Source organism: Ascaphus truei, chromosome 2 (assembly GCF_040206685.1).
Source record: "Ascaphus truei isolate aAscTru1 chromosome 2, aAscTru1.hap1, whole genome shotgun sequence".
NCBI classification, from domain to species: Eukaryota; Metazoa; Chordata; class Amphibia; order Anura; family Ascaphidae; genus Ascaphus; species Ascaphus truei.
Window position 1 is genome coordinate 80,067,313 of NC_134484.1, and position 27,641 is coordinate 80,094,953.

General features: G+C 44.0%; 1 protein-coding gene across 1 annotated transcript in view; it reads left to right on the top strand.

Annotated features, from left to right (window-relative positions):
- The first annotated feature begins 238 nt into the window (after positions 1-238).
- Positions 239-27,641, top strand: part of PSKH2 (protein serine kinase H2) — a 45,090-nt gene continuing 17,687 nt past the window's right edge. Inside the window, exons 1-2 of the mRNA XM_075589017.1 lie at positions 239-524; positions 8,152-8,818. Coding sequence (XP_075445132.1) covers positions 283-524; positions 8,152-8,818 — 909 coding nt within the window. The 5' untranslated portion in view covers positions 239-282. The remainder of the gene's footprint in view (positions 525-8,151; positions 8,819-27,641) is intronic.

Consider the following 27,641-nt stretch of genomic DNA (forward strand, 5'->3'; position numbering starts at 1 on the left):
TTTTTTTAATAACCAGAGATCAAAGCATAAATGAACAAATGCTGAACTTCTGATGAGATTGGGAATGGTCTAGTCCAGTATTTTGCTTCCCCTAGTTACAGCTCAGCTTGTCACACATCATGGGGTAGATCACAGTATGAGTTGTTATGGGCAGTGTATAGGAGGAGGGGTTGGATCTGTTGCTGGTGAGATTACAGTATGTGTTTTTTTTGTATTGACTACCTGGCTGCGTTATGGCTCCTGGTCCCCTTTCTGTACTCTCTATGCTTTTGTCCTCCTGACATGGGCTGTGGAGCAAGCAGTAAGGTGCTTCCAGAACCCATAGAGCCACCACTAAAGAGCAACCCTTACTATGTTAAGCTGATCCGGGCTGTGGTGCCGGTTCAATTCTGCAGTAATCTAATGCAATGCAAGGGAGACTTCTGGGGGCTGCAGGAGGAGCACAAGAGGGACCAAGAACTACAAACCAAGAAGTGTCAGGTGGCCCGGTACCGAGCCAAGTTTGACCCCAGAGTTATTGCCAGGTAAGACCAGAGAGGATTTTAAGATATTCTTTCTTCTTTGGGTGGGGTGGTGGGGGAGAGGATGGGTCATTACTGTTCCTTTTAGTCAGGTTATCCTCTAATTGAGGTGCATTCCAAGGTAAATGCATACCTTTTAACATACAGTAGGTGAGAACCAAGGGGTCTGGACCGTGTTAATTTCAGTTCCGGGAACCCCCTCTTTCCTGAGATACATACTGGGAAAGGTTGTTTAAATGCCCGCTGGATAACGTTGCAGCGTCCTATTGGTCCGCATCATGTGGAAGATTTAAACCTCTAGTTTATTTCCCTTGGAATGGAGGTGCCAGCAGCACCATTCCATGTAAGTGGTTCTGGAACCAGGGGGTCCCTGCAGCTGACATGATTGTGTTTCAGCTCTGCAGTCTCCCGGCTTTTCATCGGTGCAAAAACAAGGGTAGTAAAAAAAAAAAACATGTTTTTGTAGGTGGAACTGCTTCTGTAATGCTTATTTGATCATCTACCCTGTGACATCATCTTTGTAATGTAATGTGCTGCAAAGTTTTGGTCACTATTTTCACTGTGATGCTGAGAGCACTGATTTACAATAGATAGTATACTCCAGAGGTTGTATTTCCACCCGGAACCTTTCCTTACTTATATATTTATAAAATATTTTACCAGGAAGTAATACATTGAGAGTTACCTCTCGTTTTCAAGTATGTCCTGGGCACAGAGTTAAGACAAATAATACATGGTTACAAATACAGTTACATAAGTGAACAGGGTATACATTATATACAAGCCATTGTATGCACAGTTAAAGAAAATATATATTATAGGCGTATGTAACAGTTACAGACCAGATTAAAATGTGAGACAGCCTTAGTTTTGAAGGCTGCAGATGACAATTTAAAATATATTATGATACTCCAGGGATATTTTTCTCAAGCAACAGTTTGATTGTAAGTGGGTTGATTATCAATCATACTTCAGAGGATACTAGAGATTACTATCAAACATCGTGATTTTAAGTGGTCCAATGTGTGCCATTTTAATGTATGCAAAAATAGAAGGTTCCAGGGCACTGCGGATTTTAAATGAGATTTATTTGAACAAGCACAACGTTTCAACCACCAGACGTGGTCTTTCTCAAGTGAAGATATAATACAAAACACATACTGTCCACTACTTATAGCCCATACCCCAGGTGTAGTCACTTAAAAACTTCCGGTCTCTGCCTCTTAGGTCTTAGTCCTGTGCGCATGCGCGCGCACATCCATGTTCTTGTCGCTTCCGAATGACGTCATATTTGGGCAAGCCCTGCCTCCCGATAGGTCTTGCCGTCCCTCACTACTTCTCTAGCTGGAGATCTAGGCATCCCATCCAGGCGCATGCGCGAGCGCATATCTGTTTTAATGTATACCATGGGTTGGATTGCTATATCAGTTAATAACTCAATGTGCTAAACATAATTGCACAATAACTCTCCAATTGCCCAAACTGCTATCGGACAACATTGTTTGTTTTGAAGTTTGAAATTAGTGTTTGTAAAATATCACCACATCTTTGGTTTTTACTAAGGGATGGGTTTCTCAGAATCTAGCAGTGGCTAAATACTGTAGTTTTCACACAACATTTGTGCTCACATTTATTTATTTAAAATATTTGTCTAGAAAGATTGAGAAATATACTGCATTCTGAATATTAAAAGCTAGTTTTCTCTATTCAACCTACATGCATACATCATTAAATCAGATGGGAACAATGTTACAGTGCCTTCAATAAAAGCTTTTAAATTGTGATTTGCAGTATCACTTCTCTTCAACCTCTTGCATTCTAACATATAAGTATTATACAGTACTATTTCTTTCTGGCAGCAAATCACACTGAGAAGTTTGTGCATATAACGTTACTACTATAGATGGAATTATTAAGGAAACCGCCAAAAATAACATGATGGCATATTAAAAGTTGTGCTAAAAAAATGTTAGGATGACATTGGATTATTTTAATATTCGGTGCCTTGCACAGGGGAGCACTGGACTTGTACATACTGTGACAGAACGATATGCCCAAGATTTATTTATTGGAGCCCAGTGTTTATTTATTTTTAAATTATTTTACCAGGAAGTAATACATTGAGAGTTACCTCTCGTTTTCAAGTATGTCCTGGGCACAGAGTTAAGACAAATAATACATGGTTACAAATACAGTTACATTAATGAACAGGGTATACATTATATACAAGACGTTGCATGCACAGTTAAAAAAATATATATTATACCAAACCAACCAAACATTCTAAGGCACAGGACTAAGACCTAAGAGGGAGAGACCGGAAGTTTTTAAGTGACTACACCTGGGGTTAAGAAATGCCTTCTGCAGTCTCTAGGTTGCCACTTTTGCCACCTTATGTAGAAGTATAAAGTGACAATTAATTTTACGTTTCTTTGTGTGACCTGTAAAGTAGTAACACAAGGATGTTGCAGGTAATTTAATTGACATCTATTTCTTTCTGTTGGAAAATCATGGAGCCATGAAGGGATTTGACTAATGACAGTGAAAGTATTTGCTCTATATATTTGGTTGTACAAGCCTAGACGTGCAGAGGTTTTTCTGTTCTATATTTAGTTTGATGGAGATGTTGTTATGGGGAGGATAGTTTCTATAAATTCTACAGATAAAACATTTCTCGTGGAGTGCCACTTGACAACTCAACCATCTGTAGCCACTGTCTATGGTTGGGCTTAAGATTGGTGTTTTGACTTTCAACTTCTTAAGCAGACACAGAATATACAATACAGCAAGATGATGCTTTGGGGAAGGCTAAAAGAGACATATTTCATAAATCATTTTTTTATGCCCATTCCAATAACTCCAAACCTTTCCTTTTTTACTTCTTATCACCATCCCTAAAATGTTTGCAGATGGATGTAGTAAAACATAGGTGCAAAGTACACAGTAAAGCTCTGATATTGATGTTCAAAAAACGCCTCCCCTAGTGTAAATATAATAGAAGTATGGCAGTTTTCAGTGTGTGATACATAGTGGTAGATCCACAGATGTCGTTGTTTTTGCGCCAATAACGTGATGCTCCCAAATTTAGGAAATTATTTGTCTTATTGATGAGATGCAAAAAAAACGTCTGTTCATCAAAGTAGTAGCGTTATTAACTGGGATTTTCATGTCTCGGAGATGCGTTTTCCAATACATTGCACATGCGCATTGGTCAAACTTTAGCGCACATTATGAACGCATGAGTCCTAGGAACCCCTGTTGAAAAACACTTGTTCGTTCTAGTAATGTGTCTTTATGTGCGTTACCAAAAGTAAATGCAAAACGTATTATAATATTGTCAAATGTAACATTTTTATACTTAACTTTTTCAATTATTTAGTGTCCTTTCTCTTATTTTAATTGTAATTGTAAATGTTATATTAATTATTATTGTTGAGGTATGTATGAATATACATTACTGTACAAACATACCTAATATAGTCATTATTACCTTATATACCATATTAGTTCACACAAAAATATCACTTTAATCGCCAAAAGTCATAATACAGTTTATGAGGTTTCAGACATTTATATGATCCCTAATATCTATCTTTGGAAGACACGTAGGTTTTTGGAATGAACGGGTTGAGTCCTATACTCATTACATTGCTTTTAGGCGATATCCTAAAATCTATGTTAATCAGGGTCAGGATGTTGTCAATGCCAGCTTTTGAAAGGTCTTAACTATCGTAGCATTATAACCGTGCGCTAACACAAGCAGAGGTCTAACGAAATCCGTTGTTAGTGGGCTGCTCATTACCATATGATTTGCACATGTGTAAGCAAAACGTCCATTAAAAGTTATCGATCCGTTATTTTTTCAGGTGAATGAGAGGACATCGTAATGCTATGTGGATATGCGTTACGGAAGGTGATACGTTAAATATCGATAACGTAACGCTAAAAATGTAATGCAGTTCTGAGGATCTACCTTATGGTCTCTATAGAGTCAGTGCTGGAGACTTGACTAAGGGTCAGATTCACCAAGCTCTGAAAAGTGGCTTAACGTGACTTACAGTAATGTCACATGAAGCCATACAATATACTAATAATGTACCATTAAGTCATGTTTTCTCTTAGAAAAAGTATTGTGTTGACTATTATAGCTGTTTATAATTATATGTGAAAGATGCATATCCCCAAAGGTCCATTGAGTTTGTCGCTGGGACTTCACATTATGTTCAGTCATACCTAAACTTGACGTAACCCCCACACTCACTCTGAAATAGGGCTTTTGGAGGGGAGAAAGAGAGATGGGGAGAGGGCATGAGAGAGAGGGGAGAGAGGTGGGAGAGACATGGGGGAAAGAGAGCGAGAGAGAGAGGGGAGAGAGAAAGGGGAGAGAGATGAAGAGAGAGACCTGGGAAAAAATCTAATCTGACTATGCAAATGATATTCAAATTATTTCAATTAACGTATTTCCCAGGTATCTCAGGTGTGTTCTTGGGTATATCTCTACGATAGTTTAGGGAGTTGTATAAGTAAATGGGTACTTTCACTCTCTGAAAGGATCCGCGCTGCGGGTATACCCGCTTCCAGCGCCTCCTTACCTTTGGTTCGTGCCGGTCAGGCTCCCCGGCGGCGTGCCTCGCTCCTTGCGGCACCCTCCATGGCTGCTCCCACACTTCCGGGGCGCATGTCACCCCTACGGGTGCGCGCGGACCCAGGCCTCAATTTACTGGCGCCGGGCGCCTGACTCCTCCGCTGACGCGGCACGCTCATAACGCGCTTCCCTGCCCCTGCTTCGTCAGGTCTGCCCCCCAGGCCCTTCTCTCCTATCAGACTCTTCCCCGGGCCACTCCCCCGCTCCTCCTCTTGCTCTAACAGTCCCCAGCTACCCAGGCAGCTTTCCCCTATCAGGTCCTCCCTCGGGCCGCTCCTCCGTCCCTCCCCTTGCTCCGATAGGCCCCAGCTACCCAGACACCTCTTCCCTATCAGGTCCTCCCTCGGGCCACTCCTCCGTTCCTCCCCTTCCTCTGATTGGTCCCAGCCCCCTATTTAGTCTCCCCTCACCATTTCCTCTTTGCTCTGCATAGCTTCTGTACCTTGGTGCTGTCTGCTGTTGCCTGGCCTCTCTTGTCTTTCAGTCCCTGTTCCTGTCCCTGGATTTCTGCTGACCTCCCTGGATATTGACCTTTGGCTTTGGACTTCGTTTACGCTGCTTTCTGATACCCTTGGATTTGGCATTGGACTCTCTACCTCGCAGACTTCTATTCCCCTGGACACGGCATACGGACAATCTACTACGCTGCTCTCTCCACCCCACGACCCAGGCTTACGGACACTCTACTACGCTGCTCTCTCCATTCCACGACCATTGGCTTACGGACTTTACCATCCACCGCTGGAGTTGGCAAGTACGGTACCCTTTCTATTGTTACCCGGACCATCTATGCTACTTCCACACTCCGGCCGTACCCCCATTTACTGTCAGGTGTGTGGTATTACTCCTTTCCACCTCAGTCCCGGGGTCTCGTCTGACTTGTGGGCAGGCCGAGCGTTACACTCTCAAGGCAACATTGTGCTATAATAATGTGATGTTAATCCTATCTGAATGAGATATACGGCAGCCGTTGTTTTTGTACATAATTAGATTTATGGATCCATGTTAACCTCAGGGACATTAACATCCGTTACTGATTTCTGTAACGTGTCAGTATGAGCCCTTTTTTAATAGAGCTTTGTGGATTTAGCCCTAAATCTATTTGCAAGGAATTTTTGGGGCCTCTGAAAATATTATTACATATCTCAATTTTCCAGGTACTGACTAAAAGAAATGAATAAAGTGATCCGAGATTGTACTATTCCTCTCCCAAATGTCTATTACATTCGTACATTACATGTACGTCACTTGAAAACCTTACTACCTACTAAACTATGCTACAATACTAATTGAAGTAGCAATGAGTAAACTCATTTTAAGCAGCCTTTTTATGTTAGGATCACTGTCCCCTTGCAAATGGTGATGTGGCAATACAGAGCAGCTCAGTGAGTAAAGGCTCCGACTCTGAAAACAATGGCTTCTAGTTTGAAGCAGGGGAGAATGGTTCAAATTCAGGGGTCAGCTCCTTATGACCTTGGGTAAGTCCCTTTATTGTGCCTCAGAAACAAATTAGATTGTAAGCTCCATGTGCCTTCAGTGCTGCGTACATTGTCATAGCTATACAAGAAAAAACATGTTATTATTGTATGTTTCATGTATGCTGCCTGTTTCAACCTAGTATTCACACAAACATATTAAAATCCTATATACTTATTGCATGCAGTCATTAATATTTTAATTTAGACGTTGTATGAAAACAGGGCTCCAAGAATATTAGCTTTCCAGTGCCAACAGGGCAGTGCCGTGTTTGATGTCCTTTTTGTATAGTGATCTATGAATCATATTTCTGTATCACATGCAGAGTCCCTGTACTCATATTTTAGCAAAAAATATTCTGTGAATTATTTACTGGCTACATTTCAGCACTCTTTCTATACTGAGCACTCGCTATACTGAGCACTCTCTCTATACTGAACCTCTTTGTCTCTGTTATTTTGTGGCATAATGAACACAAAATGGGCTAAATGTACTGGCAGTGTTATTCCATAAATCACCTTCAACTGCCTACAGGCCATTCATTTGAATTGGCGTTCACTGCTGGCCTCTGTATTTATACAGGCAGGCAGCGGTTATCCAACGGAATCCGTTCTGGAAGTAGCGTTGGATAGCTAAACCGTGAGTCCCATGTTAATCAGTGGCGGCGAGCGTTGGATAACACATTCCGGCGCTGAAAAATGGCGCTTAGGGTTGCATTGTAAAGCGTTGGATATGTCATTCATTATAAAGTGAAACGTTGGATAACGTGGACTACCTGTATTTGATAGACCATGTTGGTGTATCCTGTATTGACAGGACTTGCATTGGGCAATGATCATATGAACACACAGAAGGAGTTTGTATCCAGAATTTCAGCAAGTTCATTGTTTTCTAAACATTTTTACATTTTCAGTTCTTTGAAATTATAGAATAGCTTTACATTTCATTGTTTTTTCAAATATTTATTGTAGATTTTAGTAACCCGCTGCTCTGCTAATTAATCCTATTATTGACCCATACTGGCCATCTTTCCCTATCAGTGAGGGAGACCTCCTCATAAGTCACAGAAAAATGCAGACATTTTCGATGTTTATTTCTGAAAAAAGTCAATTCAATGCGAGTCAATAGAAGATAGAGATCCCACACATTTTCCTACCAAATTTCCCTGAAGAGTGTTGTTTTATTGGAATGTACTGTATGTTATAACCTTAAAGCTGGAACTGCTGCAAAAATTCGACCATGTTTATTAACTACCTATGTGTTTTAAACTGAAACTGACAAATTATAATCCCTAAAAATATTTAATTGTTATGTAGATGAATTAATATCTGCCTCCTTGATATAAAGGAATGCATAAAGTTTTATTAATTCATTAAAATACTGTGGATCATATTTACGAAGCCGTAAGATACTATAATGTGCTTTATGGTTTACTATTGAATAGTAGATAAAAAGCCCTATATTTACAATGCACTATTTATGATTATGATCAGTATTTTTCTCTTTTAGGTATGATATCAAGGCTCTCATCGGTAGGGGCAGTTTCAGTAGAGTTGTAAGAGTTGAGCACAGAGCAACTCGACAACCGTATGCCATAAAAATGATTGAAACAAGAGCCAAAGAAGGTAAAGAAGTATGTGACTCAGAACTTAACATCCTTAGAAGGGTTAGTCATCATAACATCATTCAACTCATTGAGGTCTTTGAGGCTCATGATCGTGTTTACATGGTGATGGAATTGGCTACAGGAGGAGAACTGTTTGATCGAATCATTACCAAAGGATCCTTTACAGAACGGGATGCTACCAAGGTACTGCAGATGGTTTTAGATGGGATCAAATATCTGCATGGATTGGGCATAACCCATAGGGATCTAAAACCAGAAAATCTTCTGTATTACCACCCAGGGGCAGATTCAAAGATATTAGTCACTGACTTTGGTTTGGCAAACTCCGGTAACAAAGGTGGAGACTGGTCTATGAGGACCATTTGTGGAACTCCAGAATACATTGCACCTGAAATTCTTCTGAGAAGACCTTATAGCAATGCAGTGGACATGTGGGCTCTTGGTGTAATAACATATATATTACTCAGTGGATCTATGCCCTTTGAAGATGAAAATCGGACAAGACTATACAGAATGATACTTAAAGGCAGATACAGCTACATAGGTGATGTAAGTATATAATAAAATATTAATCACTGGGCATATACAATTAATGAAAAGTGCCTGTTTCAGAGTTTGGTCTAAAATTATGTAAAGAACTTATAAAAACAGTCCTGGGCAGCCATTAGAAATTACTTCAAGAGATCAGCATTAATGAAAAATATTCAACTTTATTCTGTTAGTAAATTCTTCTTCATATAACACACAAAATCCTCCTATGTGTTTTACACCTAACAGCGCTTTTTCAAAGAGTATCTAACATAGCGGAAAGGACAAATATATTTCACACCCAATTAATTCAAATAAAAAACAAATTGTTCAATTAAACCATATCATGCAAAATCCTTCTTTACATCTCTTATTGCAGCAACATTATATTTTATTGTTTAACATGATCTTCCTAAATACAGAGATTATACATCATACACCGTCTGATAAAAATGTTTAAGATTGCATTCTGTATTTAGTCCTCTAGGGGATAACGTGCTAAGGGGCATATTCCAGTAGCTGTGAGTTTGGAGTAAAATCGCACGATTTGACATGGTCATAAATCGCAGCTTTAAACAAGACAAAAGTCCATATTCTGCATTACAAATTACACAGCTAAAACCACGTCGGAGGAGGAGATCAATTTAATAGTGTCTCAAGATATATATATATATATATATATATATATATATATATATATATCTATCCTCTCTAAATAATATGCAATGTGGAGAGACCTCAGTGCTAAAAAAAGAGCACTTCCGAGGTACCTGGAATATAAGCTGAGGCATACAAAGTATATTTACATGAGTCACACCGCACACCAAATTTTTTTCCATATGATTAATACTGACAAGTCTAAAAGCCATTGTGATAAGGGGGTACTGGTGTCAGACCCAACAGGATCAGAACCCACAACCTCTGCTTTTCAGGGCAGTAGCTCTAGCATTGAACTAAACCAGGTGCTCCTCCTCCTGCTCCTGCTCTTTGAGGTTTAGCCCTTTGCACTTAAAGCTGCAGTTCAGTCTTTTTTTTTTTTTTTTACTTCAATAGTTTCATGTGTGCAATCTCTAATTACCTAAAGAACTGTATAGCTGCAGCTCAATTCGTTCTCCATGTATTGATAGGCGAAATTTGGTGACATAATTAGTGAAGGGATCTGTTTTTCTCCTGCTTCTGTGTCTCAGTGGAAGCTCATGAATATTCATGAGCACTCCTGCACTGACGTGCTAGAGGGAGGGCAGGGCTGACAAAGGGGTGTGCCAGGGCTTGTGACAGGACATGAAGGGGCAGTGCTTTACAAATGGTTATTAAAATAGAATACAAGAAAATTGGTCTTTCAAAGTTGTTTTTTTACAAACAGAAAATGCTAAAAGTATTTTTTCTTACTACAGAACTGATTTATTAAAAAAACACACATGCAGGATATTGACTGAACTGCAGCTTTAAGGCAGCTACTAAAATTCAGCTATTTTTCTAAAAATGTGAGTTTGCTCATTCCTTCCGGATTTGCAGATCTGAAATGAAACCGGTCCTAAAAAACCTTTCCCGCGTGGTTTAGACATGCTTGAAGGGATTAGAGAATAGCAAAACATGCAAATCATATCAGAAAGGGGTTTTTTTCCGGCATAGATGTGCACAACTACTAGAATATGCCCCTAAGAGTAAAAATCCAATATGCCTCTATGCGATGGAGAAGTTTAACTATTTCCACCGCATACTCCGTAAGGGACATATTCGATTCCACAACATTTGAAATTCTGCAACGCCCCCTTTCAGCATAAAAGGAAATATTTGGGCTCTGGATAGTTAAGATCCTTCTTCCTAATCAGTCTAACATGTATCTTCAAATGTATAGTAGTACGACTCAACACTTCTGACAATCACATCTCAAGAGATATACTGTACAACATGGCTAGAATCACAATTAATAAAAGATCAAATATACAGGCATACCCCGCTTTAAGTACACTCACTTTAAGTACACTCGCGAGTAAGTACATATCGCCCAATAGGCAAACGGCAGCTCACGCATGCGCCTGTCATCACGTCCTGAACAGCAATACCGGCTCCCTACCTGTACTGAAGCTATGCGCAAGCGGGGAAACTATAGAGCCTGTTACAGATGCGTTATTTACATCAGTTATGCACGTATATAACGATTGCAGTACAGTACATGCATCGATAAGTGGGAAAAGGTAGTGCTTCACTTTAAGTACATTTTCGCTTTACATACATGCTCCGGTCCCATTGCGTACGTTAATGCGGGGTATGCCTGTAATGTAATTTATGCTCATCAACTGTAAAATTGTTTGACCTGCAACATATCTTACATTTACCACATATAAAGGATCCATATGGTCATTTAACCATTTTAGATGTATCTTTAGTGGACCTATATTGACTAGGTGAAATTTTATTACCCAGAGTGGATGCTTTCCTGAAAACAAATTCCGGTTCACCACTCATATACCTTCTCAAAATGGGGTCATGTGACAGAAACTTCCAGTGTTTCTTCACAATGGAAGTAATCTGCCTACTTTGTTTACTATATGGTTTAATGAATATTGGAATCTCAGAAGAATCTGTACAGTCATAGCCTCTATCGGCATTCCTCCTCTTAATATACAGTAGGAATTATTACCAATCAGAGTATCTCTATCCATACTGGAAACCTCAGTGAAAGTTTGTAAGGGGTCGTTATGGTTGTAACCTCTAGCAAAAAATTTTTTTGGTTTCTCCTTGAAATAAAACACCTCAAACATTGCCGTTGTAACCTAATAAATTGGTCCTTTTGGTATCCTTCATATTAAACTTTTTCAGTGGACTTATAATGATTTACGAGAATTCTCTTTCCTAAATACATCCATTTGTATCTTCAAACATTAATCCACATAATAAAGGTCCAGGTAGTGAATATGTTGACAACTATACTCATATGTAAATACTAATGATAAACATTATCATTTAAAAATTAAAATCCACAGTTCCATCCCAAATGAATACCATGTTGTCTATAAAACATCTATAAAATCTGATATTATTGCTAAAGTGATTACAATCTCCAAAAATATATTTGGTCTCCAACCACCCCATAAATACATTTGTGTATGTAGCGGTCATGTAAAATGCCTACAGTCATCTCTCCTGTTGGCAGTAAGGCCTGGTAAGTGTGGGCATGCCAGCAGTAATTATGGAGGTTTCCCCTCACACCCTGGTGGGGTGCTCTGTGTATGGCTGGGACTGGTCACATGCTCTGACTCCATGGTTAGTGATGTCAGAGATGTGTCAGCCTCAGAAGCTTACATAAGGCACAGCACTGTGTTCTAAGAGTTAGTTGAGTTCCTGTTGCTGTGCTGCTGTGTTCAGTAAGAGGCAGATGGAGGTCTGCAACACTGTTGCAGTAGTCTGAATACAGAGCTGTGAGTCTGGCAGCACAAAGCAGACAGAGACAAACTCCATGGGAGACTGTGTCCAGGGACCTGGCACAGGACAGTGATTCCTGCGGGAATAGTGAATCCCTGATCTAGGTGACATACCTAACTAAAGGGAGCACTGGCGAGATGAGCGGCTGAAGATACTCCTTGTGGAGGGCAGTTGCCCTGCCGTGTCAATAAAGATGAGTTCAGCCAGAAACCCTCTCGTGTATCTATCTGGGATGAGTGTACAGAGAGGAGCACCACGGAGGAGTTCCTCGCCAGGACCATCCCCATGCGGACGCAGGGACCCTGGTGAGGTGGAGGCGCTGCACTGTAACTAGGTGAGACTCAGCACACTACCTCAGGCCTGTCTGACGGGTTCTCCCCACACACCATCATGCGGGAGACTCAGGAGTCCTGTAGCCAGCAGGTGCACCATATGACATATCCACACTGTAATGGGGTCCGGTTAGACCACAGGGGCCAATGTGAGATTGGGTGGGTCAGACCGGGCCAGAAACACCGTTACATTTGGAGGCGCTGCTGAGAGCAGATCCGTCAACAGGACAGGCTTTTAGCTAGGTCACTTGGAAACAGGGAGAGTGTCTGCTGCCACTTTGTGCTGCGTAGGGACGGACCTAGGGGTGGTCAGGGGGCTGACGGGATATTGTCAGTTCGCAGGGACAACCTAGGGGCCTGAAGGGAGTGAGGGGTCTGGAGCGGGCTATAGCTGACCGAGTCACCTTGAGGCAGTGCTAGTTGGTAGGATGCCAGAAGGGACAGCCTGTTAACTTGGTCAGGAGTCCTGGAGAGGGTCTGCGCTAGGCTGACCAAGACAGGTAGACGCCCCAAGTACTGCATGGCAGAGCCAGCCAGAGTACCTAGCCATTCCAGACACTCACCGTAGGGAGCACAGACTGGGAGGAAGGAGTCACAGCAGACACTGAGAGAGTGAGCCTAGCCTGAGGTAGTGCAACCCTGAGTCACACCTAGAGAAAGTACACATGTGGTGGTGCATCTGAACTAATCTTTATTGTACCGGTGTGGTGGCTGCCCCGCAGAGTGGAGCCTCATGTACGACAACTGTTATGAGAAAGTGGAGGATCCGCGTGGCGCGGAGAACGTAAAATGGCGGACAGAGGCTGATGGGGAGGGCACCCGTGGCGTGCAACCCACTGAAGAGCAGACTGTCGCTGAATTGTCCTTAACGAGTTTGCTCTGGAGCGGAGCAAAGGCCGTGGCTGCCCCGTTTTTATCCTGCCTGGGACAGCGAGGGGCCACCCTTGAAGAGTGTGAAGAAATTGTTATAATTGGGGGAGAACCCCGTGAGAGCGAACGAATGGACTTTTTGGGCGCAAAAACCAACCAAAATGGCGGTTCCCGCTTGCTAGGGAAACCGCATGGGCCAGGCGCGGGAAAAATGGCTGCTGCAGGACTTGCACAGAGCTGGCCGGGAATGGCGCGAACAGCAGAGCCCCGCCCTGAAGGGGGGCATGGCGCGAAAGCTATGGCTGCGCCGGGATGGACAGTGACTAATTCAGCCCCTGTGCTGAGTCAACCGTTGAGTTTATGGGACCCTCCCCTGATTTCTACCAGGGGGAATGACTTTCAATTATGGCCTGTGGGGATGCACCCACTGGGCCCAGGGACTGATATCCAGACGGCGCCACTACAAAAAGTAGTTCCGGCCGTGGAGATGATTTGCAAGCAAAGGTACCTTGTGCAAAAAGCTGCTGCAAGGAGAAAGCGGGAACTAGCCGCGGGAAAAGACTCCAGCTCTGAGGAGGAAACTGGCGCGAAAACGCAGACCGCGCCCACCAGGATTGTATTAAGGCCACTGAGGTGGAGGTGTACTATTGTGATCGAGTTGTCTGAGGGAGGAGCTGGGTGTGAGCTTCCTGTCCCACAGTTGCGAGCTAGTGAACAGGAGAGACCACTGTGCAAAGTGTCTCCCGTAACCAGCACAACAAAGAGCGAGATGGACATTGGGGTATATCCCTATTTATCGCCAGGAGGCTCCCTGGTAGTCAAGGCGGGAGCGGACACAGCCATGTTGACGGCTGAAGCCCCGCGTGCGGCCTGCACCGAACCAGTTGATCCCGGAGAATGGGGATCGCTCCTAATGACCAGAACGGAGCCTGAAGAGAGAGGGGTCTACAACCGCGGTGAGAACCCGGAACCTCACCGTCGGTCCCCTGCGGCAGTGCCACTCCCCGAGTCGGAGTTCGGCTCCTCGAAAGAGGAACAACCGATCCTAACGACGGTGGTGATGCGCCTACCGGCGGACCACTACAGCGGTGCGGAAAAAGAACCGGCACTTACCTGTGTCGCGGCGGAGCAGAGTCTCGTGTCGTCGGTGCAGAATCAACCCGAGAGGCGGAGTCCCACGGCAGTGGTGACTTGCAGCGCGGAAGGAGGAGAGGATTCCATCCCGAGCCGACGGAGCGGTGAGATACCTCCTTACCCTTCCCAGGCGCCGGTGGTGGCAACGGCGGAGGAAGGCCTAGCCCAGGCCCGAGCGGAGCGGAGAGCAGACCCATCACTTCCGGCGGCGGATGTCGTTGTGGAGGAAGAGATCCCGCTTGGGGATCCATCGCAAGATGGCGGAGTATCCGGTTCCGGTGATGACGTCACTTCCGGCGGAGGTAGCGGAACGACCAGAGAGAGAACCACAACGCCTCGGCGATCGGGCAGTGCTTCCCGATCACCTGTGTCAACACAGAGCTGGCAGGCTGCGAGGAGAGCTGAGACGGGTGAGGCCCAACCAGCGGCACGTCCGCACAATGATACGGGACTATCCGAAGGCAGAGAGCGGGTCGGAACCCCGCGGGTGCCCATTCCCTGTCCCTATGCCCAACCCCACGCCCTAGCTAATGCCCCTGTCCCAGTCACCTGTTCCCGGGGATCATCATCCAGTTTGGGGGTGTCGGAAGGATCTTTGGGGGTTGGTGAGAACCGGACTGGGGAAAGACTGAGCAGTTTTGATTCCGGGGAGGGCTCAAGGGAAGGAGGACAATTGGGACAGGTATCTAAGTCCCGGTGGGTGCCGGAAGAGGAGGATATACCTTCTGGTGAGGCCCCGAAACACGAGAGGTGGTCCAGGCCCCGTTCTGCAGGGACTTCCGGGGTATGCTCCTGGGGGAATACAGAGGAGGGGGACTCACTAGAGCGGGGGCCTGGGATATTATCTGACCCCGTGGACACAGACGAGCCCCTGTCATGGGTGTTGCCAGGGAGGGCAGGGAATGCTGAGCTAATCCGATGTAGCCGGGCCGAGAGGGCTATTATAGCTAAGTACAAAGCGCCCCACAGGTTGGAGTACCTGTATGTCCCTGAACCCCTTATGGAAGGAGAAATTGAGTTTAAAATGGGTTCCACTGGTGAGGATAGGGGATATGGCACTGATGAGGAGGCAGGATCAGGGGAGAAAGATTGGGATCCTGGCGGGTTACATGAGAAGTGTCGCACAGAGGGTTACAGCATTGCTGCTTTAAGCCCCGTGGACCATGCTGTGCGCAAGCCACTGTAAGAGGGTATGGTAGTACCACTAATGGATACTCCATCAGGGAGTAACCCTGGTTGTTATACATCTATGTTAGGATGTATCTGTAATGTTTATGATGGAGATATGTACTGTATTCATTTGTACTGCATTATGAGAAAATTTGTGTGATGTTAATTATGTTTTGTGTTGCAGTGCTTCCTGGAAAGAGGTATACAAATTTAGGTCCCAGCGAGGACGATGGGATTCACCAGGGGGAGAATGTAGCGGTCATGTAAAATGCCTACAGTCATCTCTCCTGTTGGCAGTAAGGCCTGGTAAGTGTGGGCATGCCAGCAGTAATTATGGAGGTTTCCCCTCACACCCTGGTGGGGTGCTCTGTGTATGGCTGGGACTGGTCACATGCTCTGACTCCATGGTTAGTGATGTCAGAGATGTGTCAGCCTCAGAAGCTTACATAAGGCACAGCACTGTGTTCTAAGAGTTAGTTGAGTTCCTGTTGCTGTGCTGCTGTGTTCAGTAAGAGGCAGATGGAGGTCTGCAACACTGTTGCAGTAGTCTGAATACAGAGCTGTGAGTCTGGCAGCACAAAGCAGACAGAGACAAACTCCATGGGAGACTGTGTCCAGGGACCTGGCACAGGACAGTGATTCCTGCGGGAATAGTGAATCCCTGATCTAGGTGACATACCTAACTAAAGGGAGCACTGGCGAGATGAGCGGCTGAAGATACTCCTTGTGGAGGGCAGTTGCCCTGCCGTGTCAATAAAGATGAGTTCAGCCAGAAACCCTCTCGTGTATCTATCTGGGATGAGTGTACAGAGAGGAGCACCACGGAGGAGTTCCTCGCCAGGACCATCCCCATGCGGACGCAGGGACCCTGGTGAGGTGGAGGCGCTGCACTGTAACTAGGTGAGACTCAGCACACTACCTCAGGCCTGTCTGACGGGTTCTCCCCACACACCATCATGCGGGAGACTCAGGAGTCCTGTAGCCAGCAGGTGCACCATATGACATATCCACACTGTAATGGGGTCCGGTTAGACCACAGGGGCCAATGTGAGATTGGGTGGGTCAGACCGGGCCAGAAACACCGTTACATGTATGACAGGGCAAAGCAGAATGTACATTTTATTTTTAAGTGCACAGATGCATCGACAAACACATGCAAGATCTTGGTCTTAAAATGACCAAGGACTCTTCTGTACAGATAATAAGCATCTGCTGGTACATTGTACACGTTTAGAGACATTTATAATGCAAGATATATGCACCTGCTGTGATATAGCCAGCCTGGAAAATTACTTGAAAAATGAATGGATCCCTAGGGTATTACGTATGACCGAAGCCCCCACTTTTGGCATTACAGATGATAATTTGTTCGTTCAATTAATTGATTTGATTATTCAGCATAAAACGAAAGAGCAAATATAGATTGAGAGAGTGAGTTTTGCAAGATAAATTAAAATAATTAATGCATATACTGTAGATGGATTTGAGGATATTGACAATAAGATTTCTTTGCACATTAATAATCTGGAAAACAATATCGTGGATGCAAAATAAATTAAAACGAGATAATTGGACATTTTCTCCATGTTGTTGTGCTTTGCTTATTCTATCCCATTATTCAGCTTGGTATAGTTAAAAATGTCAGCGTTCATTCACTTGAAGGGAAATTAATGCATTATTAACTATGGGATTGCAGCTTCTCATTATCTTGAATAGAAACCAAAATCTGACTTGTTTTAATATTATTTGTACATTTTAATATACCCATCAGTTTAGGGTTATAATTACAACCAAAAGAAGAACGCTTTGATAGAATCCTGTGATAGAGCATATCCATAGAGTTTGAAATATGACCCACTAAGTTGAGATAGTATTGCGTTAGGTATCACAATATATAAGCATTCTAAAATAAAATTGAACATTAAAGAGGTGTGTCAGAGTGTACAAAAAAATAGTTTGTGATTCCATCAACCAGTTAATGAGTGCAAAGTTATTATGGGTCATACTCAGAAACCAATTACAAACCTTTTAGATGTTTGATTAAGACTCAAGCAACATGTATTAGTATTATTATTATTATTTAACAAGTTTGATAGCAAGCAAGTGCCAAAGAGCTTTCACTTTGCATTAAGCAAAGTACTATTAGGTCTTTTACATCTAGGTACCATCCCTCCTAGAACCAAAATGAACCAATAGCAGAGATATGTACTGTACTGTATATGGGCTTAAAATCGGGCTGATTGGTGCCTTAAAAATACTACATCTAGAAGTATCTTTAAATAATTTTTCAACGTTGGTTTGTAAACATGGTAAACTGTTTTTCAGAAGGAGTTTGACTTCTATAAAGGGGCATTTGCGCTTGCCCGTATTGTGTTGTTGTTTTGTTTTATTAAATGCAGCAGTTCCTTATCTTTACAGCAATGCAATTATCTAAGCTGCCAATCAATCCGTTCTCCTGTGATCGATCAGTGACGATCCTGCTTCCCAGAGCATGCAATATGGCTGCCTAGTTCACAAGAGGAAGCAGTATAGTTTCCTATAAATAGTTGCTACAGAAACCCAACGATGTGTAATACTGTACATTACAAATCCTTAAAAGGGGCATAAAGAGTGAAAAATGCAGTATGTATTGTCTAATACGATGTGACCTTGTGCCCCATGCTATGTGTTTCCTGGCCCTAGCATGTTAGTCCTGGTAAGATGCAGGCAGTGTTAGGGTTAAATCCCTTTCACATGGGCCCTAGCATGTAAGTCCGTTAGGCCACTGGTTAATTTGTTGCCATATCCAGGTGCAGGCCTTAAAGTAGTTGGGAGCATTATGCCTGGGGGGAGAGGGGAGCGGGGTGTTACTGGGTCACATGCAGTATGGTGTGTTGCCTGTCAATCATCTAAACCTGCCCAGTTTTGGGGCAGGGTTACTAACCCCTCCCCAGGTATGCTTCCTACCCAAATTTAGTGGTGGAGTTCCAGTATGTAGCCTGCTCCTCAGTGAGTGAGGCGGTGTTCTGCCTTACCCCATCAGGGGGTAAAGGGGTTGCGACTAGCCCCAACGGCCTCAAGCCCATTTGATGCTGCATCAAGGTAAATATACTTTAACCCAGGGGTGCGCAAACTTTTCTCCCTATGCCCCCCTGCCTGCTCTCCCGCCCTGCTCGCCCCCCCCCATCTCTGCTCCGACAACAGCAACGCGACGTCACGTGACCCACGGCATTTGACGCTGGGTTGCCATGGCATTGCGTCTCTGGAAGCCAAGGTAAGTGAAGTTACAGAGGCCTCGCGTGATCCCCGGCATTTAATTTAAATGCCTTCGGGGAAGCGCGAGGTCTCTGTAACTGCCGCGTCCCCCCAGAAAATCTTGTGCCCCTTGCGCACCCCTGCTTTAACCCATCAAAGACACCTTTTAAGGGTTTATAAAAGAAAATAAACAAGAAATACAAAAGCATGATTTGAGTCACATGCTGATCAATACTATGCACAGATCAAAACAATTTTTTTAAAGCCAGCATTTTCCTTACAGCAGATGAAGTTAATTATTTACTGTGGGAATGTGAGGCATTTAACATCCAACAGAGCTTGTGTATCCTTTCAAACATCTACTGCCATCGTCATGGATTAATATTTAGTGTGGTGTTCATTCAGCCAATGAAGCGCACAATAAATGGGATGTCATTTCATGTACGGCTGTTGGTTGTCATTTATCATGTAAAAATTACCAGTAGGCCAATCTGTGGGTCTCAATTTTGATTCATGGCATCATGGTGGGTCATAATTTTATGTTACTTTTAATTCCATTACAAATCACATTAATTATTATTATTATCGTTTATTTATAAAGGGCCAACATATTCTGCAGTGCGGTACAATAGGGGTACAGATATTTCATAATTACACAAACAGAATTACATACAAATAAGGACAAACGTGCACAAACAGAAACCCCGGATAATAAGGGCCCTGCTCGTGAGAGCTTACAATCTAGAGGGGATGAGGACAATATCAAAACCTAAAGGTAAAGTCGCTGCTCATTGTGGGATGGAGTAAACCTCAGGTTAGAGAATGGTCCAGCTCCCATTACGTTTTGAAGGTGGTGATGTTAGAGGGTATTATATAACGTGTAGATTTGTTCAGCTAGTCCCAATTGAGTTTGAGAGAGGGAGTTGGGTGTTGAGGTTTGCCAGATAGGATTCCTTGATAAGGTGTCTGAAAGTTGGAGAAGGGTCTGATAGTACACGGGAGGGAATTCCACAGAGAGAGGGGACAGCACAGGGGAAAGAGATAATAAGGCAAGGTGAAAGGGGGATGTCATGGGCAGAATGTAGTGTGTGCGTTTAGGTATATATTTCGGGATGAGGGCTGAGATGTAAGTTGGGGTGGGGGGCGGCATTGTTGAGAGCATTGTAAATCAGACCTAGGTTTTACATTTTATTCTAGAGCAAGCATGTCAAACTCAAAGGCTAACATGGGCCAAATAAACAAGGCAAAAGAACAAAAACTTCAATTTTCATAGAAACTTAGGTTTATTTCGAAAAGTACAGTATAAAAAAAAAGAACGATAAAATTAATGTTTTTTTCCTGACACTTGGCATCTCCGATTCTCTCTCTCCCTCTCTCTGACTGACTCCCTCCCTCTCTCTGACTGACTCCCTCTCTCTCTCTGACTGACTCTCACTCTCTCTCTCTGACTGACTCTCTCTCACTCTGACTGACTCTCTCTCACTCTGACTGACTCTCTCTCACTCTCTCTGACTGACTCTCTCTCTCTCACTCTCTCTGACTGACTCCCTCTCACTCTCTGACTGACTCTCACTCTCTCTCTGACTGACTCTCTCTCACTCTGACTGACTCTCTCTCACTCTCTTTGACTGACTCTCTCTCACTCTCTCTGACTGACTCTCTCTCACTCTCTCTGACTGACTCTGACTGACACTCTCTGATGGACTCTCACTCTCTCTGACTGACTCTCTGACTGATTCTCTCACTTTCTCTGACTGACTCTCTGACTGACTGACTCTCTCTCTCTCTCTGACTCTCTCTCTGATTCTCTCTCTCTCTGACTCTCTCTCTCTCTCTCTGACTCTCTCTCTCTCTCTGACTCTCTCTCTCTCTCTCTGACTCTCTCTCTCTGACTCTCTCTGATTGACTCTCTCTGACTGACTCTCTCTGACTGACTCTCTCTGACTGACTCTCTGTGACTGACTCTCTGTGACTGACTCTCTGTGACTGACTCTCTGTGACTGACTCTGTGACTGACTCCCTCTCTCTGACTGACTCCCTCTCTCTGACTGACTTTCTCTCTCTCTGACTGACTCTCTCTCTCTGACTGACTCTCTCTCTCTGACTCTCTCTCTGACTGACTCTCTCTCTCTGACTGACTCTCTCTCTCTGACTGACTCTCTCTCTCTGACTCTCTCTCTCTGACTCTCTCTCTCTCTCTCACTCTCTCTCTGACTCTCTCTCTCTCTGACTCTCTCTCTCTCTGACTCTCTCTCTCTCTCTGACTCTCTCTCTCTCTCTCTGACTCTCTCTCTCTGACTGACTCTCTCTCTCTCTCTGACTGACTCTCTCTCTCTGACTGACTCTCTCTCTCTCTGACTGACTCTCTCTCTCTCTGACTGACTCTCTCTCTCTCTGACTGACTCTCTCTCTCTCTCTGACTGACTCTTTCTCTGACTGACTCTCTCGCTCTCTCTGACTGACTCTCTCGCTCTCTCTGACTGACTCTCTCTGGCTGACTCTCTCTCTCTGGCTGACTCTCTCTCTCTCCCTCTCTCTCTGACTCTCTCCCTCTCTCTCTGACTCTCTCCCTCTCTCTCTCTGACTCTCTCCTTCTCTCTTTGACTCTCTCCCTCTCTCTGACTCTCTCCCTCTCTCTGACTCTGAGAGAGGGAGAGAGTCAGAGAGAGGGAGAGAGTCAGACTCTCTCCCTCTGACGCTCTCCCTCTGACTCTCTCCCTCTCTCAGACACACTCTCCCTCTCCCAGACACACTCTCCCTCTCCCAGACACACGTTCCCTCTCCCAGACACACTCTCCCTCTCCCAGACACACTCTCCCTCTCCCAGACACACTCTCCCTCTCCCAGACACACACTCTCTCTCCCAGACACACACACACACACACACGCACACGCACACGCACACGCACACGCACACAGGCACACAGGCACACAGGCACACACACTCACACACACACACACGCACACACACACACACACACTCAGGCACACACACACTCAGACACACACACACTCAGACACTCACATACACAGACACTCACATACACAGACACTCACATACACAGACACTCACATACACAGACACTCACATACACAGACACTCACATACACAGACACTCACATACACAGACACTCACATACACAGACACTCACATACACAGACACTCACATACACAGACACTCACATACACAGACACTCAGACACTCACATACTCACATACTCAGACACACAGACACACACACACAGGTACACACAGGCACACACAGGCACACACAGGCACACACAGACACACACACACTCAGACACACATAGACACGGGGAAATCGGAACGGAATCGGAGCGGGGGGGATCGATGCAGGGGGGGGGGATCGGAGCAGGGGGGGATCGGAGCGGAATAGGAACTGGAATGGAATCAGAGCAGGGGGGAGCGGAATCGGAGCAGGAGGGCAAGGGGGAAGCAAACAGGCATGGAGTAGTGCTCACCTGACTTGCTGCATGCAGCAGGAAGAGGCGGCCCCCAAAAATATTCTGGCAGCGTGCCAACACGCGCCAGCCAATCAGGAGAGGGGGGAGGTTCCCCCCCCCCGCCCTTGGCAGAGAGCGTGCGTTGCCTGGCAGTGCTGGCACATCGCGAGCTGGGCCGCAAAAATACTCGTTGTGGGCCACATGCGGCCCGCAGGCTGCGAGTTTGACATGCTTGTTCTAGAGGATATGGGAAGCCAGTGTAGCGATATGCGTAGTGGAGCAGCAGAAGTGGAGCAGTCAGTGAGGTAGATGAGTCTGGCAGCAGCGTTTTGGATGGATTGGAATTGGGATAGGTGGACAAGGGGAATGCTAACTAGAAGGTTGCACTTGTCATGGCCGGACAAGATGAGTGAATTAGGAATACAGCCCCTGTAATCTCAGAACCCAATTCTTTTGTTCTATACATGAGGTCAGAATCCAAGTAGCACTCCTTTTGACACAAATATATATGCAGTGGTGGGTTTGGGTTCCGAGCTTACAAGGGCTATATGTGTTTGTAGATTTTAATTGTTAATCAATTTGGATGTTTGTGACCCCTCCTCCCTGGTTTCAAGATTGCCAATCCCACCATTTAATGGCAAGACTTGCTACGCACCTGTGAATGACCAGTCTATTAAGACAGCTCTCCCTCCATTAGAGAAGTTTGGAGAGCTTTTTCCAGGTACAGTAGTGTTAGGACCTATACAAGGGGCAATACCTTGATGTGGTTGTAGGCGTAAAATACTTTGGTCAAAGGATTGAACTAAATGACCCTTGAGAAGATATGCATCTTGACCCCTTAAATTACCTTTATGAGAAGATAAACAGATAAATATTTAACTATATTATTTGTCATGCTGGATGTAGCACTGGGGCTTTTTGTCTTTTTGTTTTATTCATGAGATCAGAATCCTAGTAGCACTCATTTTGACACACATATACTGTATATGATGTGGTTGGTTTCGGTTCTGACCTTACAGGGACTGTATGTGTTTTCTTTTAAATGGGTATGATGAATGCATGTTCAAAAAAAGATGGAAATGTGCCTGATGTGAGAGAGAGGTTAAAAAGATGAGTTTGGGTGGGAACTCGTGTGCCAGAGAGGGAGTGGGGGAGATGAGAGGGAAAAGGATCAAGGTGGCAGATTGCAGGGTGAGAGGATGAGAGAAGCGCTGAGACCTCATGCTCAGTCAGAGGGGAAAATGAACTGAGGGTGGATTAAGTGTGTGAGGGGAGGTAGGTGTTGTGTGTGGAGCTTGACATGAAGCGATGTCATGTACAATTGACATAATCTTGTCGGTAAAGTAGGGGACAAAGTCTCTGGCCATGAGGGTAGATGGGGTGTAGGTATAGTTTAGTGAAGAAATTAGTTAAAGGTGATAAATGTGCATTGAGGGTTAAAGGAGAGCGTTTGTATGAGCGAAGAAAAGTAGGTGTGCTTGGCAAGGGAAAGGGCAGTATTATAGGATGAGAGTATGAATTTATACTGGAGGACGTGTGCTTTAGAATGGGATTTCCTCCAGTAATGTTCCGTAGTACTTGAGCACTTGTGGAGGTAGTTGGTAAAGTGTTTGAGGCATGGTACAACAGAGCTCGTCTCAAATCAGGAAGAAGAATATATAGTGGTATATATTCACTGACCAGAGCCTGGGGACAGAGTTCTGTTTAGAGTAATCGTAGTCAAGATGCATGCAGAGGATCAAGGCAGGCGGCAAAGATGCAAGGTCAGGGTCACAGGCAGGGATTGGCAACAGGGAATCTACAGGCAAGAGGACAGGAGATACAAAGTAACACAGCTGAAACTGCAAAGAAACAGGAACCAATTCTCTGCAGGAAGTGCAGACTTAAATAAGAGGCTGTCAGGACACAAGATGGCTGAAATGGACAATTCACACACTAGGTAACTATGCAACTATCACTCAAAAAAGCAGATACTTTTTTTTCAATCACTAAAAATGCACCCAACAGAGAGTGAGTGTGCATCTGTTAGTCCATATGTATGTCCTGTTTTATTATATTATAAATATGATAGGGAGAGATCTCTATGCTCAAAAAGGAGCACACCTAAGATACCTGGGAAATATACTTTGCATATCTTAATAGCATATTTAAATTAATTACTCACATTTCACACTTCCTGAAAGGATTTACATAAAAATTATATTGAGTTGAAAAGTCTAAGGCGGCTTGTGAGGTACTGGTATCCGGCCCAACAGGATTAGAACCCACAATATTATTCATTCCCAACAGCAGCTCTTGTAGTGTGTGCAAAATCAGCTGTTGGATAGCACCTCTGTTACAGCATACTTTTGAGCTCTACTGCTCAGACCTATATCTAGTCCAGCTATTAGCATATGTCAGAGGTGCTCATTTTTGTGCTATAGGAACATTGTACTGGAAATGGCAAACAGGAAGTGCAAGTGGTCTGCTTTTAAAGGAAGCCAGGGTGAGAGGGTCTCTCTCAGTTCAGAAGCGTTTTTTAGATGGAATCCACCCGGAACGGTTCTTACGGTGGATGCCGAGGTGTCCGATCGGATTTTTTAGTGCTCAATCTGCCTTCGGATTCCAGTCTGCAGATTGCATTTTAGTAAAATCTGTGACTTAAATCTGTGGAACAAATTCAGAATGTTTAGCTCATCTCTACTATCCAGTAATTGAAGTTGCTGAAGGATCCAGACAAACGGAAGTCCATGTCTTGTCTAACTCCTGCATAACGCAAAGACATTGAAAGTTCACATTTTAAACTGAACATGTTTAAGTGCTATGCTTGCTATACAGTACATTAATGGATAATGAACTTCTAAGTCAGAGTAGTGTTTGGATCTCAATCATTTTAACTAAGTTCAAAACCTTCACTGACAAGGAGACATGGTTCAAGAGTATACTGAATAGGCACCCAAGATGTCAGTGTATCATGGGACAAAAAGCCCTATAGTACACAGCAATTTGTAAAATGTTATTATTGCACCTCTGCAATTACCCTTCATATATATATTGTCTGAAGCGGCTTTTGGGACTGTTTTTGTCTTAAATAGCTGTCCAATAGGACATTGCAGCTTCCTATTGGCCATCAGCACTCTTAAGATTTGGTGGCAATTTTGATTTCCCTGGAGGGAGAAACACACAGGTAACTAAACCAGTAAGAACCAACCTGTGTGTTTTAAGTGACTGCGGTTTTAAGTTTCTTATATTTGACACCGATCTACAATATAGTCAAATAGTCCAATCGATTGCCACTTTTTTTTTAAAGCTAAATAAGACATAAAAAAAAATCACACACACGAGAAAAATAGCCTGAACTCCCAGTCTTGTGAAAAAAATAGCAAACTTCTAATACACAGGTCAACGTTTCGTCTCTCTCTGAAGCCTTTCTCAAGACAACCACATAGTGACATACAAATCCTTATATACCCTTTCCCCACGTTCTGAGCGTGCGCGCGCAGGCAGGGAGTCCGTCACGCAACCTAGGTGTTGCCTCACAACACTAATTGACAACACCTGCAAAGACGCACTATGCGTTCCTGACTAACAAAATACAATCAATGTATACAGAAGTGAAAACTTAGTGCGAGCGTACTCACTACCTGAACTATAGAAAACAGTAAAATCCATACAATAAAACATTGCATAGCAGATAGCTTCATAGCATAGTAGCAGAACAGCAGCAATAATCAAAAGCTAGGACTGGAGATAGAAGTGGAAGAGAGAGACGCATGGGAAGTTATTTATTTATAAAATATTTTACCAGGAAGTAATACATTGAGAGTTACCTCTCGTTTTCAAGTATGTCCTGGGCACAGAGTTAAGACAAATAATACATGTTTACAAATATAGTTACATAATGATCAGGGTATACATTATATACAAGACATTGCATGCACAGTTAAAGATAATTTATGTTATGGGTGTATGAAACAGTTACAGACCAGATTCAAATGTGTGACAGCCTTAGATTTGAAAGAACTTAGACTGGTGGTGGATGTAATAGTCTCTGGTAGGTTGTTCCAGTTTTGGGGTGCACGGTAAGAGAAGGAGGAGCGGCCGGATACTTTGTTGAGCCTTGGGACCACGAACAGTCTTTTGGAGTCTGATCTCAGGTGATAGGTGCTGCATGTGGTAGGGGTGAGGAGCTTGTTCAGGTAGCTGGGTAGCTTGCCCATAAAGAATTTGAAGGCAAGACAGGAAAGGTGAACTTTGCGCCTAGACTCGAGTGATGACCAATCTAGTTCTTTTAGCATTTCGCAGTGATGTGTATTATAGTTGCATTGGAGAACAAAACGACAAATTGAATTGTAGAGGGTGTCAAGTTTGCGAAGGTGGGTTTGAGGTGCTGAGCCATATACTATGTCTCCATAGTCAATAATTAGCATTAGCCTCTGCTGTGCGATACGTATTCTGACCAGGAGACTTAGGGAGGATTTGTTCCTGTAAAGTACCCCTAGTTTGGCATAGGTCTTGGTTGTCAGGGTATAAATGTGCATCCCGAATATTTAGTGGGAGTCAAACTTTTTTATTGAGGGGAAGGGCATTCCAGAGGTGCGGGGCAGTCAGTGAGAAAGGTTTAAGGTGGGAGAGGACTTTAGATACAAAGGGGGTAGAAAGAAGACATCCTTGAGAAGAACGCAAGAGTCGGGATGGTGCATAACGAGAAATTAGGGCTGAGTTGTAGGGAGGGGCAGAAGAGTGTAAAGCTTTAAAAGTGAGGAGGACAATTGAGTGTGAGATGCGGGATTTGATCGGAAGCCAGGAGAGGGATTTCAGGATGGGAGACGCGGAGACAGATTTAGGAAAGAGTAGAGCGATTCTGGCAGCAGCGTTTAAGATAGATTTTAGGGGTGACACGTGAGAGGCAGAAAGGCCGGATTGCAGGAGGTTGCAGTAATCAAGACAGGAGAGAATGAGGGCCTGAGTCAGAGTTTTAGCAGTCGAGTAACAGAGGAAAGGGCATATCTTTGTGATATTGCGGAGGAAAAAGCGACAAGTTTTAGAAACGTTTTGAATGTGAGAGGAGAATGTGAGAGAGGAATAGAGGGTGACCCCTAGGCAGCGTGCTTGGGCTACTGGGTGAATAATCGTATTTCCAACAGTAATGTGGAAGGAGGTAGTAGGGCCAGGTTTGGGAGGAAGTATAAGGAGTTCTGTTTTTGCCATGTTAAGTTTAAGTTGGCGAATG